Source organism: Abramis brama, assembly GCF_963993115.1.
Source record: "Abramis brama genome assembly, chromosome: 18".
NCBI lineage: Eukaryota > Metazoa > Chordata > Actinopteri > Cypriniformes > Leuciscidae > Abramis > Abramis brama.
This window is the reverse complement of record NC_139980.1, coordinates 29,591,134-29,604,968: the sequence shown is the minus strand read 5'-3', so window position 1 is coordinate 29,604,968 and position 13,835 is coordinate 29,591,134. Positions and strand designations below refer to the sequence as shown.

General features: G+C 42.0%; 1 protein-coding gene across 2 annotated transcripts; it reads left to right on the top strand.

Moving 5' to 3' along the window:
- The first annotated feature begins 568 nt into the window (after positions 1–568).
- On the top strand, positions 569–13,053 carry unc93a (unc-93 homolog A). 2 transcript variants are annotated; one of them, XM_084091173.1, is made up of 8 exons: positions 569–814; positions 1,418–1,599; positions 2,718–2,947; positions 3,027–3,152; positions 3,323–3,540; positions 10,873–11,008; positions 11,096–11,227; positions 12,612–13,053. In XM_084091173.1, the coding sequence occupies exons 1-8, from the start codon at positions 716–718 to the stop codon at positions 12,905–12,907; spliced, it is 1,419 nt and encodes a 472-aa protein (XP_083947299.1). In that variant the 5' UTR covers positions 569–715; the 3' UTR covers positions 12,908–13,053. The 2 variants fall into 2 exon arrangements, with proteins under 2 accessions (XP_083947299.1, XP_083947300.1); XM_084091174.1 differs by lacking the exons at positions 569–814; positions 1,418–1,599 and adding an exon at positions 1,803–2,136 and having other exon boundaries at positions 2,750–2,947; positions 12,612–13,044.
- The last annotated feature ends 782 nt before the right edge of the window (positions 13,054–13,835 follow it).

The following is a 13,835-nucleotide window of genomic DNA, read 5'->3' as shown; positions in this document are numbered from 1 at the left end:
TGTAGTACCATAAAATCTCTTTAAATATTAAATACAAAACATCAAACTAAAATATAGTACATTCATTCCATTGAAAAAAAAACAAAAAACTAATTTTTAACTGCCACAGGAGGAGAACCGTTGCCTGTTCAACAGTCTCATGTTTGCAGATTCAGAGAGTACAAACTATGCAGTAAAAATTTGTCATTAAATTATATTACTGGTAAAATCTGCTGCACATGTCTTGGCTGACGTGACTACACACATATCAAAATACATGTGAAATGTAGCACAATAAAGCAATCAGCAGCACTGACATCATAAAAACATTTTATTTGACAACAGCTTGAAAGACTGTTAGCACAATTTTGACAAATGCCAGACTCTTTGTATATATATTTTTTTATCTTACGTTGATGTTTTAGAACAGGGACAGGACAAGAACAGGACAACAAGAACAGGAACGTGCTTTTCCATCCTAAAACTTCCTTGTAAAAACTTGTTAAATCACTTTTTGTAACTGATAAGAGATCATCAATCATTGACCAAGCTTTAGTCATGTAAATATTGTATGCTTTTTGATTGCATTACACTGAACTTTGTCCTAGATGATGTTCAGCCTTTGCTATATTAGTTCAGTGTGAATTCCAATTCAGTTTAGAATCCGTTTCGTATTGACACGTGACACATTCACTGGAAGAATTCCTTCTTCTTGAAGCATTTACAGGATTTCAAAATGAAAAAATTTATGAGCCGAACCACCAAAAATGTCCTTGTGGTTTCTTTTGGATTTTTGCTCTTATTCACAGCATATGGAGGGCTGCAGAGTTTACAGGTAACTAATATAAATCAGAGATCATAGATTGTGTTGCATTTTTTATTTGTATGTCGCTTTGGATTGCGTTTGATAATGATGTCTAATAAATAATGATGTAAAAATCTTTTTGTTGACATTTCTCATAATCAAACTCTTGCAATACAACGTCAGGGTAATTTTCATAACCAAATAGAAATTGAGCTCTAAATTAGCATGATGTTAGATGACAGCATAGGTTATACTGTATATATAAAATAAATAAAATTCAACATATTTTTACTTAAATATGTACTCATAGACCTATATCATAGAATTATAATTGAAATATGATTTTTTGTAGAAAAGGTGCAAAGTATAGATCATTGATTTTTTCCACATCCATTTACTAAAGAGGAAGTTTGGGTGCATGGGAAATAAAATTCATAACAGTGAAAGTATGGTACATTTTACACAAATTATTTATAATTTATGAAAACAATTTATGATTGATTTAAAGCATTTTTTTATCTTTAAAATCATCTAAAGGGACAGAACAGTTGAAGAAACTGACATCGCTCTGTGTATCTTGGTATTGATTTGTGGATGTATTTATATTGACAGAAGCATGTTTGTATGTTACAGAGCAGTCTCAATGCTGAGGATGGAATGGGCGTTATATCGCTCAGCGTCATCTATGGAGCCATCATTTTGTCCTCAATGTTTCTGCCCCCAATAATGATCAAAAATCTGGGCTGTAAATGGACCATCGTCATTTCAATGGGTTGCTATGTGGCATATTCCTTTGGAAACCTTGCGCCAGGCTGGTGCGTGTATTTCTCCACCTTTTGTACTTGCTGATCTGTTGAATAATATACACAAATACTTAATGTAAGTGTTTAGTTTTAAGATAAAATGTGAGAGACCGTTTCAAATCCCAGACATGACAAGACTATTATGTGTGAGATACAAGACAGAGCTTAAAGGGATAGTTCACCCAAAAATGAAAATTCTTTCATTAATTACTCACTCTCATGTCGTTCACACGACATCTGCTCTCGCGTCAGCACAACACGCATGTGTCGGTGCTTTTGTGAATGTGCGTTGTAGATTAATATTTTGTAAATAAAGTGATAAATTATGTTTTTTTGCGCAAACAATGCACTCACATCGCTCCATAAAACTGAGTTTAAACCATTTGGGTCACATGGATTACTTTAATAATGTTTTTATACCTTTCTGGGGCTTGAAAGTGGAAGTTAACTGTCAATGGAGGAACAGAAAGCTCTCAGATTTCATTAATAACATCTTTATTGGATTTCTGAAGATGAACACAAGTCTTGCATGTTTGGAACGACATGAGGGTGAGTAGATAATGACAGAATTAAAAATTTGGGTGAACTATCCCTTTAAAGGGATAGATCTGTAAAACCACAAAATATATGGAAAAAAAATTATATTTAAACTGTTCAGAAGTTTGGGGCTAGTAGGATTTTTTTAATCCTATTTTTTTATTTTAATTTTTTTTATCTTACCAAGGCTGTATTTATTTGATCCAAAAATACAGTATACAGTAATATTGCAAAAATATTACTAAAACTAAGAACTGTTTTCTATTTTAATATATTTTAAAATTTATTTATTCGTGTGATGTCAAAACTGAATTTTCAGCATCATTACTCCAGTCTTCAGTGTCACATGATCCTTCAGAAATCATTATGATATGATGATTTGTTACTCCTGAAACATTTCATATTATTATCAATGTTGAATGATGAATGATTTTTGTAAAAACCGTGATACATATAGTGATACACTTTAATGAATAACAATTCAAAATCATTTTTTTTGTAACATTATTAATGTCTTTACTATAATTTTTGTCCAATTTAACAAATTCCGAAGATAAATTACTGAAGTCTATGAAATAATTTTGTTTCTGCAGGGCAAGTCTGATGATCACTTCTGCCATTCTAGGTATGGGAGGTTCTCCGCTGTGGTCTGCAAAATGCACCTATCTCACAATTAGTGGAAACATGCGTGGCCAGAAAATCAACAAGAAAGGCCAGGATCTCATAAACCAATATTTTGGCATTTTTTTCTTCATTTTTCAATCTTCTGGGGTGTGGGGAAACCTCATGTCATCTCTCATATTTGGCCAGGACTCTAACATAGGTACAGTTGAATTAAATACTTTGCCAGCATCTCTGTATTTTTGTGACTGTAAATGCACTGAGCGTCTATCCGTTTCTAGTCAAAGTCCCCGAGGAGAACCTGCAGTTCTGTGGTGTGGCAACATGCCTTGACAATTTCACCATCATTGGAAACTCAACCCGTCCAGCAAGACACTTAGTAAACACACTACTAGGCTGCTACATTGGTAGGACATTACTTTTTTTTTTTTTGTATGCTTGTATAGTGAGCTGTTGAAATAGGACTTCATTAATATTATCTATTAGAATATTCAGCACTGTGTGTAAGCAACTAATTTTCATTGTTCTATGAAGGTCCATTAAGACTGTATAACCTAGTGTTTCCTGGTCTATGCAGGTGTGGGGGTTCTGGCCGTGATTTTTGTGGCAGTGTTCTTGGACAACATAGACCAAGGTCTGGCCAAAGAATTTCGTAAAAACAAGGGCAACAAATCATTTTGCAGCACCTTTCTGGCTACCTTCAAGCTCTTGAGAGATCCCAGATTGTTGCTGCTCATCCCATTGACCATGTACAGTGGGTTCGAGCAAAGTTTCCTCTCTGGCGAATTCACAAAGGTACCTAACCAAATACAGACTGGGGCAAAGTCAAAAAATAAAGGGGGCTTGGGAAACAAAATGCCACCAGAATTAATAAAATGTATGATGTTTTTAAAATTTATAACATACAAAACAGTTAAGCAAATGGATGCCCTACACAGAACTTCAGTTATCCCCTTATATTTAAAACATTAATATCTCATTGCATTATTTGGTTACACTTTATTTTAATGTTTCCATGTTACAGTGTTATTACACATTTAAGTACTGAATAATAATAATGTACTTACTATAAGGTTAGGGTTAGGTTTATGGTTAGTTCCATGTATTTAAGCACAATTCATAGTAATTACTATTTTTAGTAAATAGTAAATAATATTACATGTTACGTATAACAAAGACACTGTAAAGTTACCCATGATTTATGCAATTGTAATTACTGCATTAAACAGTCTGTAATTAAACAGTCTGTGTAAATACATTTACAGTAAATGCCACTTCAGATGCAAAGATGGATTTTGTACAGATGTCCTGTACATATAGTAGAATTTAAAATAAAGTTGAAACTTATTGGCTGCATCCAAAATTGCATACTTCCCTACTATATTGTTTGCGAGAAAACAGTATGTGACAAAATGAATTCACATTACTTATAAAAGAGCAGGCAAAAAATACCTGGATGACCTAATACTTCTGGCGACATACTGAAGTGTGTATATGATGGACACTTTACTATCCCATGAGGCCACAGGAGAGGATTTGTGAATGGTCAGGCACCCTAAAGGGGTATTGCATATTTACCCCTAAAGGGTGCAACATGGCGAAAGTAGTATGTTAGAATTACATTCATACTACACACACTCATACATAGGGCTGGGGTAAACGATTATTAATTAAACGATTAGTCGGGCGATTATTTTATCGATTAGTCGACTAATCTAACGACTTATTGGAATTAATTATCCTGTCCTGTTATAATTATCCTGGACTGTCACCGGACTAATAATCTTGGTGACAGGAAACGGGCCAATGAATTTGGGAGCTAACTTGTTAGACACGGAGCGGAGCGGAATATTCTTGGTAGAAAGCCACACTTTTTGACCCACGACGTAAACGGGAGGCTTTGACCGGTGGCGATCGGCCTTGGCCTTCATGCGCCCCCCCCCGCTTGGAGTAGAGTCTCACGGGCTCTAGTCCAAGTACGGCGGCACCTCTGGACGAATGCGTGAGCGGAGGGGACCGCGACCTCGGATTCCAGACTCGGAAAAATTGGTGGCTGGTAACCTAAACTACACTTAAATGGCGAAAGGCCCGTGGATGACACTGGTAATGAATTGTGGGCGTACTCCACCATAGAAAGCTGTTGGCTCCAGGACGACGGATTCTTGGCAACCAAACATCGCAACATTCTCTCGAGGTCCTGATTGGCTCGTTCAGACTGGCCATTGCTCTGGGGATGATAGCCCGAGGACAGACTGACCGTGGCCCCCAGTAACTTACAAAATTCTCGCCAAAATTTGGATACGAATTGGGGACCCCTGTCAGAGACCACGTCCATCGGGAGGCCATGTAACCGAAAGACGTGATCTATGACTGTGACTGCTGTCTCCTTGGCTGAAGGTAATTTGGGCAAGGGGATGAAATGTGCCGCCTTCGAGAACCGGTCCACTACGGTTAAAACAACCGTCATGCCTTTGGAGGGCGGGAGGGCGGTGACAAAATCTAGAGCGATATGGGACCAGGGTCTCGAAGGGACAGGCAGCGGTCGAAGTAACCCGTCTGGGGGTTGGTTAGATGTCTTACCGGTGGCACAGACTGAGCAAGCCAAAACAAAATCGTGAATGTCGCGAGCCATTAATGGCCACCAGAATCGTTGCTTAACAAGAAAGCTGGTGCGAGTCACTCCTGGATGACACGCCACGTTGGAGCAATGACCCCATCGAATAACGTCGGACCGTAACCCCTCCGGAACAAACAAACGACTCGGTGGGCAACCAGGCGGAGGCGTTACCCCTTCTAGGGCTGTCTTGACCCTCGATTCGACCTCCCATACCAGAGTGGAGATGACAACCTTCTCAGGTAAAATACACTCGGGAGTCACCGGGCGTTCGGATGGATCAAAAATACGAGATAAAGAGTCGGGTTTGATGTTTTTGGAACCCGGGCGGTACGAGAGAACAAAATCAAAACGTCCGAAAAAAAGAGCCCACCGAGCCTGCCTGGAGTTTAGTCTTTTAGCAGATCTGATGTATTCAAGATTCTTATGATCGGTCCAAACGATAAAGGGTACCCCCGAACCCTCTAACCAATGACGCCACTCCTCCAACGCTAACTTGACTGCCAACAACTCTCTGTTACCAATGTCATAATTACGTTCGGTAGGCGATAGTCGATGAGAAAAAAACGCGCAGGGATGCATCTTGTCGTCTGAGGAAGCGCGTTGTGAAAGCACTGCTCCTACTCCCACCTCTGACGCGTCGACCTCCACCACGAACTGACGTGTGGGATCAGGGGTGACAAGAATTGGAGCCGAAACGAAGCGACTCTTGAGGTTGGTGAACACCGCCTCGGCAGTGTTCGACCACCTGAACGTCGTTCGGGGGGAGGTCAAGGCAGTCAGAGGTGCGACTAGTTGGCTGAAATTGCGAATGAAACGCCGGTAAAAATTGGCGAACCCCAGAAACCGCTGTAGGGCCTTACGGGAATCTGGACTTGGCCAATCTACCACAGCCTTAACCTTGTCAGGATCCATGCGCACTCCCTCAGAAGAGATGATGTACCCTAGGAAGGGAACAGACTGTGCATGAAACGCGCATTTCTCCGCCTTGACAAAAAGCCCATTCTCTAACAGTCTCTGGAGCACTCGTCTGACGTGTTGAACGTGTTCCTGGAGAGACGAAGAAAAAATCAAAATGTCATCCAGGTAAACATATATGAATTGATCTACCATGTCTCTCAACACGTCATTCACGAGTGCCTGGAAAACCGCTGGGCTGTTGGAAAGCCCGAAAGGCATAACCAAATATTCAAAGTGCCCCCTGGGGGTATTAAAAGCGGTTTTCCATTCATCCCCCTTCCTGATGCGAACCAAATGATATGCATTACGTAAGTCCAGTTTCGTGAAAATGGATGCTCCCTGCAACCTCTCGAAAGCTGAAGACATCAACGGCAAAGGATAAGAATTCTTTACCGTGATGTTGTTCAGCTCTCGGTAATCAATGCAAGGTCGCAGAGAACCATCCTTCTTCCCAACGAAAAAGAACCCCGCCCCCGCAGGAGAAGAGGAAGGCTGGATGAACCCAGAGGCTAGAGAATCAGAAATATATTTCTCCATGGCCTCCCTCTCGGGAACAGAAAGAGAGTAAAGTTTGCCCTTAGGCGGAGATTTACCTGGCAGTAGATCTATCGCACAGTCATAGGAACGATGCGGAGGGAGAGAAGCAGCACGAGACTTACTGAACACTTCCTTCAGGTCGAGGTACTCCGCGGGCACGTTAGACAAATCCGCTGCCTCACTCTGAAACACAGAACCAGACACAGAGGGACAGGCAGACACTAAACAGGACTCATGACAGTGGTTACTCCATGTGGAAACAGAATTAGTGCCCCAGTCGACACGGGGGTTGTGTCTTGAAAGCCACGGGTGTCCCAAAACCACTGGTGCAAGTGGTGAGTCCATGAGTAAGAATGAGATGAGTTCTGTGTGATTGCCAGAAGTGATGAGAGTGATGTCTTCAGTAGAATGCGTAATCCGGGGAAGTTCTTGTCCATTGAGTGCGTTGACGGTAATCTGGTGCGGGAGGGGAGTGACGGGAATCTGAAGCTTAAGTGCAAGTTTGGAGTCCATGAAATTACCCTTCGCTCCCGAATCCAGTAGTGCATTGGTGCAGTGCGTCGACGTTCGCCATCTCAGTCTTACCGGAAGGAGGGTCGATGATGGTGATGAGGTCTTCTCGGCGGAGATCCCACCCGATAGTAGCCTCATACTTACTACCGGGCTAGCTCCTTTACCCGGGCAGGAATGGATGAAATGGCCCGCCCGGCCACAGTATAGACAGAGTCCCTGGGATCTCCGCCTTTCCCTCTCCTCCCGGGAAAGCCGAGCTCTCCCCACCTGCATGGGCTTGTGGTCGAATGCGGGGCTGACCGCGCTCGCACCACCGGGCTGGTGGTCCCCCGTGTCGGGCTGTGGACGGCTGGGACGCGTCAATCTGGTCACACGATTCAGTCGAGCGTCCACTCTCAGAGCAAGTTCCACCAGTCCGTTCAACGACTCTGGTAAGTCCATTGTGTATATCTCCTTTTGAACGCGGTCAGCCAGCCCATGCAGGAACATATCCCACTGCGCCTCCTCGTTCCAACGGCACTCTGCGGCCAGGGTGCGGAACCGAATGGAATAGTCCGCCACCGAGCCTTCCCCCTGTCGCAGTCCGGCGAGTAATCTGGCCGCCTCCTTACCCGCCACTGCACGATCGAAAACTCTCCTCATCTCCTCGGAGAGTGCCTGGAACGAGGTGCAGCAGTCGTTTCCGTTCTCCCACACCGCCGTTCCCCAAAGCGCTGCTTTCCCTGACAGCAGGGTCAATACAAATGCCACCTTTGCATGTTCACTCTGGAAAGTGCGTGGCTGTAAGGCGAAATGCATGGAACATCTCGTGAGGAACGCTCTGCAATATTCAGGCTCACCGGAATATCCCTCAGGTGTGGGTAGGCGTGGCTCCGGTCCTTCCGCTGCTGCGGGCGCTGGTGGTGGTCCTCTTGTTGGTCCATACGTGTGATGCAGTGAGCGATGAAGTCGTTGAGTTGAGTTGTGCTTGCTGCATCCATGATTGGTCAGATCGTTCTGTGAGGAAATAACAGGAGGATGCAAGATGCAAGTAAAAAACTCAGTTTATTATAAGTGGTCAGATGTAGAGACACAGGTCGGGGACAAACACTCAGGTGGCAGTTGAAGCAGGGACGAGATGGCGATCCGGTGGTGGTGCGGTGGTCAGCGTGCACGAGTGAAACCCAGGAACCGTGGAACATCCAGACGACACGAAGAACTGACGAAATCCAGACGACACGAAGAACTGACGAAATCCAGACGAGGAACCTTGCAGACGAGGCACGAGCACAGGACACACACCGAGGAACAACCACAACGATCTGACAACATGAGAGGGAAATTACTGGGCATATAAAGGGAACTGGGATTGATGACAGCTGGAGACACTAATCAACACAACGAGTAACCACACCCACACAATTACACTCACGCAGACACATCAGCGTGAGACAGCCGATTCATGAACCGTGACAGAAAGTGGCAAGATGAAAACCACTATTTTCTGTTTCAAACTTTCACATAGCACCTTTAGGTTATAATAACATAAATAATTCAAATCCAGATTTAGATTTTCAAAGATTTATTATAAAAACTGATTATTTTTCCCCAAAAATGCAATAAATTCATGACACTTTTTTTTTTCAAAATGTTGAAACTGTTGAAAATACACAACAAAGTAAGTTGATCCACATATGGAAGCCTCTGAACTCGGTCAATACTAATCTTATATACAGGCACGTACTGGATTAAACATACATTCAATCAGCCATCGCTAAGAAATACCTCTTGAACTTTTTTGACGGCGATCAGCTGTAAAATGGCTTGGCTCGGTTTTCGTTGACTGAGTACAAGAATTGAAAGTTTTTTTAAAGATCCCCTTGAGGTTAACGTGTCAGCATTCGACAGAAGTTTGACGCTGTCGTGTGAGAACAAGCAACAGTCGGCATTTCTCTTCCCCCCGCGTGCCTCATCTTCTTAATCTCCTCATGTAATGATTAGATTTCGATGGTCTTCCCTACGGCAGAAACCACCACAGGTTCATCAATGCCGTCAAATGTATTAATTTTTTTGTTTGTTTGTTGTTCAAAAAGTACAAAGTAGATAAGGAAAACTAGGATGCCGGGTGTATTCAAAGCGCCGCCGTTAAGGCCATTGCACACTGAGTCCGAAATTTTCGTATGCGTTTTTTCGTGTTCGTCAGCCTTAAAATTCGTCACGCACAGAAACCTTGCACACTGAGTCCAATGCGTATTTATTAAACCTTTGCGGAAAAAAACGCAAAAAATACAAAATGGATTCGTCAAGCAGTGAGGATGATTTTGTTTTTGTTGCCCTCTTTCTTCTTTAAAAGAGAAAAAGAAAGAGGAAATATTGGGTCCATCCAATCCTGAGATTGCGCCGAGAGGAAGGAGAGTTTCACCTCCTTATCAAGGAGTTGCGAAATTATCCCAAACGATTCAAAATTTACCTCAGAATGTCAGTGGAACAGTTTGATGCTTTGCTAGCGATACTGGAGCCACATATTAAAAAGAAGACCACCAATTTCCGTGAACCAATCGATCCTGAACAGAGACTGGCAGTAGCCTATATGTCTAAGGTATGGGCACACACACACACACACACACGCATACACATAGCCTGCGCACGCACGCACGCACAGACACACACACACACACACACACGGCCGGCGGAAGCGCTGGGCAGACAGAACAGCTGTATACAGGTTATATTTTATACCCAAATAATACATGATTAGTAATCGAATTGGGTGCTCGATTTTGTCGTTCGCTTGTACAGTGGCTCTGAATTGTCAAAAAAAACCTCTCAAAATACTGGCTGTGGATGCGAAAAACGCAGAAAATCGAACCTGATCCGAATTTTTTTATTACGGACGAAAGTTTCGTAGACAGTGTGCAAGCGTGATTGACATAACGTGAGGTCGATTTTTGTTTTTTACGTGCGAAAATTTCGGATGCGAATTTCGGACTCGGTGTGCAATGGCCTTTACTGTTTACAATCCGTGGAATGGTGCGCTGTGAATGGTTGAGCGGATTTATCGCATTCTGCAGAGAAAGGAGACTGGCGTTTGTCGCGGTTTGGAAAGAAAGGGAGAAAACATGACAGAATAACACGGCGGGCGGTGTGTGTGTGTGGCGAGCTGTACCTCCGGGAATGGTGCAAAAAAAATAAAAAATGAAGCGTCGTCGACGCAAAAAATATGACGTCGACGCAATTCGTAAAATCGACGTCATCGACGCACCGCTACAGCACTACTCATACATACAACATACTCTTTTAGCGGTTGTAAAGTAATTACTCACTCAAAATAAGTAGCTACCTGAGAGAGTATGCGATCTCGGACTCAGCCATGTTGTTTGACTGGTAACAGTTCAATTGCTTATTCTAATTGAATTTATTGTTTAAACATTTAGAAATTCAAATTTAACATCATAATGGGAAATTTAATTTCTAATTCATTCTCATGGAATATGAGCATGTGTTTGTGATCCTCTTTCCCGCAGAACTATGTGACTTGTGCGTTAGGAATACATTATGTTGGCTTTGTGATGATCTGTTTCGCTGCTACCAACTCCCTGTGCTCATTTGCGTTTGGGAGACTGGCTGAATACACTGGAAGAATCCCCCTCTTTTGTTTGGGTAATACATGAACAGGTTGACATATGGTTTAAGGTTAAATATTGTCTCTAGAACTGATGCTCATACTGTCTTACTACACTTTCACAGCTGCACTGACAAACCTGGGCTGTTTTGTGGGTCTTTTGTTCTGGGAGCCTCATCCAAACCAGCTGCCTGTGTTCTTCGTGATTCCGGCCCTCTGGGGCATGGCAGACGCTGTGTGGCAAACACAAACCAATGGTGAGTGCTTCATACTGCATCCTACTTAGTTACCTATACAGTCAAGTTATTGTTATGAATATTAAAGGGTTAGCTCACCTAAAAATGTACTCACCCTCAAGCCATCCTTAGTGTTTATGACTTTCTTCTTTCAGCCAAACACAATCAGGGTTATATTAAAAAATATCCTGGCTCTGAATGGCAGTGAATGGTACCATTTTTTTTAAGCCCAAAAAGCACTTCCATCCATCATAAAAGTAATCCATACAACTCCAGTGGGTTAATAAAGGCCTTCTGAAGCAAAGCAATGCATTTTTGTAAGAAAAAATTCCACAATTATAACTTTATAAACTGTAATCATCACCAGCTTCCGGAAACGGCCGGCACCAGAGAGTCTAGTTCCGGCGTAGGATGGTATATGACGTAGGATGTAGGAGTGGAGTAGCGTAAACATTTCTCTTTAAAAATTCTCGTTTTAGACTTCTAATTTGTGACCGGTGTTTTGTTTTGCTCTATCCTCTGCACTTCCGCATTCGTCAATATGTCATGCGTCATTTAAAAAAAAAAAAGAATACTTTATTAGTGATGGGGACGAGACCGCCTATGCCGAGTCCGAGTCAAGACCGAGTCTTTGAAGGGTCGAGAGCCAATCCGTTGGTTTTCAGATACAGTCGAGTCCGAGTCAAGACCGAGTCTTTGAGGAAGCAAGTCTGAATTGAGACCGAGTCTTTAGGAGTCGAGACCAAGACCATAAAAACATGTCAGTTTTCATATTCATGATTTAATATCACCCCAGTTAATAATCAACATTTAGGCCTACAGACTAAGCTAGATTGGGAATTGTTTAGAGGAGCAGTAATATGGACTATGCTTTTACTATCATTAAAAAAATCCCTACCACATGCATCATCTTCTGCCTATTTTTCTAAACTGCTTCAACAGTTCTGCTCTGTCATCAACATGTTAAGCCCACCCTGACTTTTTTAATCATGGTTAGGACATGCAGAGCAAATTAAGATTTTCTAGTGGTATGTATTCTAGTGGACTAAGTTAGTGATGGGGACGAGACCGCCTATGCCGAGTCCGAGTCAAGACAGAGTCTTTGAAGGGTCGAGACAGAGTCAAGACCGAGTCTTTGAAGGAACAAGTCCAAGACGAGTCTGAGAAAGCAGAAATCGGTCTTGAGACCGGTCTCGGGTCCAAGACCGGACTCGAGTACTACATCACTATACTTTATTATTATTACTATTATTATTACTTAACATTAATTCAGAAATGCTTCCACAGATGTTTAATGTGTTTTATATTTGTTGTATTGCATTTTATGGTATTCAAGTTCACATTATGTTGTTAATTTCTAAATATTTTATAGTTATTTATTATACTGTGTATTTTTTGATTGCAGCACTTTATGGAATTCTCTTTGCTGAGAACAAAGAAGCAGCATTTGCCAACTACCGCATGTGGGAGTCCCTTGGTTTTGTCATAGCCTTTGCTTACAGCACATTCATCTGCCTGTCCACCAAGATCTACATTGCTTTGGCTGTTCTGGCCCTTACCATGGTAACTTACCTTTACGTTGAGTACGAGGAGTACAAGCATCCAACTCCACCAGTGATAATGGAGGACTTGCATAAACCAGAAAAGGCCGACCTCAAAGAATTGAACGATAAAGATATTATTGCCCAGACACAACTGTAAATAGATTTTGGTTGATATTTCTGCCTCAGCATGTAAAATGTTGATTTTTTTTGTTGTCTTTCAGAGATTATTTTTACAGTAGTTTGTACAATGTTGATGTAGCATATAAATATTTTGATAAATCTTCTTTATAACTGTACAAAGGCAAATCGTTTCTTTTTGTGTTTGTATGATTCTGTCATTTTTACACTAAGTGCAACAGATAGAATGCTCATATGTTAAATGTGAACATGTCTGGTTAACATTTGGCACTCAAGGGCCTGGTTTAACCTTAGTTCAATAAGGACATTTAAGTAGCGCACGGTAGGCTTAAATCAGGGCCGGGGGTTTCCCGATAACGATGTATCTTAGCTCTTAAGAGCGCTTTCTACGTGCAAGGTTACGAACGTTCGCAGCAATTCCACGAGCGTTTCCCAAAAATGCACTTAACATGAACGCGCGAGAACGCGTTCTACATGCTACTTAAGAGTCGCTGTCCATTCGTGAAGTGCTGAAATATAACCTTATATGGAATCGTATTCTGAACGTTTAACCTAATAATTGTCATCTGTTGTGGATTAGCAATCAAGACAAGTCTATATAAAGCACCTACAGGCGGAGGCAGGGCCGGCGATTGCTATAGGCGAACTAGGCGGTTGCCTAGGGCGACAAATGTGTTGGGGGCGCGGACGCACTCTAGTGTCGCCCTATCTACTTCCCATATTAATCATAAAATTAGAACGAAACGCGAAATAAAAACGCAAAAACTCAATCTTGCCTAGGGCAACCAAAGGGCTAGAGCCGGCCCTGGGCGGAGGCACTGACAAAATGGCTGAACAAAAAGAAAAAAAAAAGAGAGGCTACCTTTCAAAAAGATTAAATTAATGTCCTTTTAGAGGAGATAGAGCAAAACAAAGATGTTATTTTTAACAGATTTAAAGGATTTCTT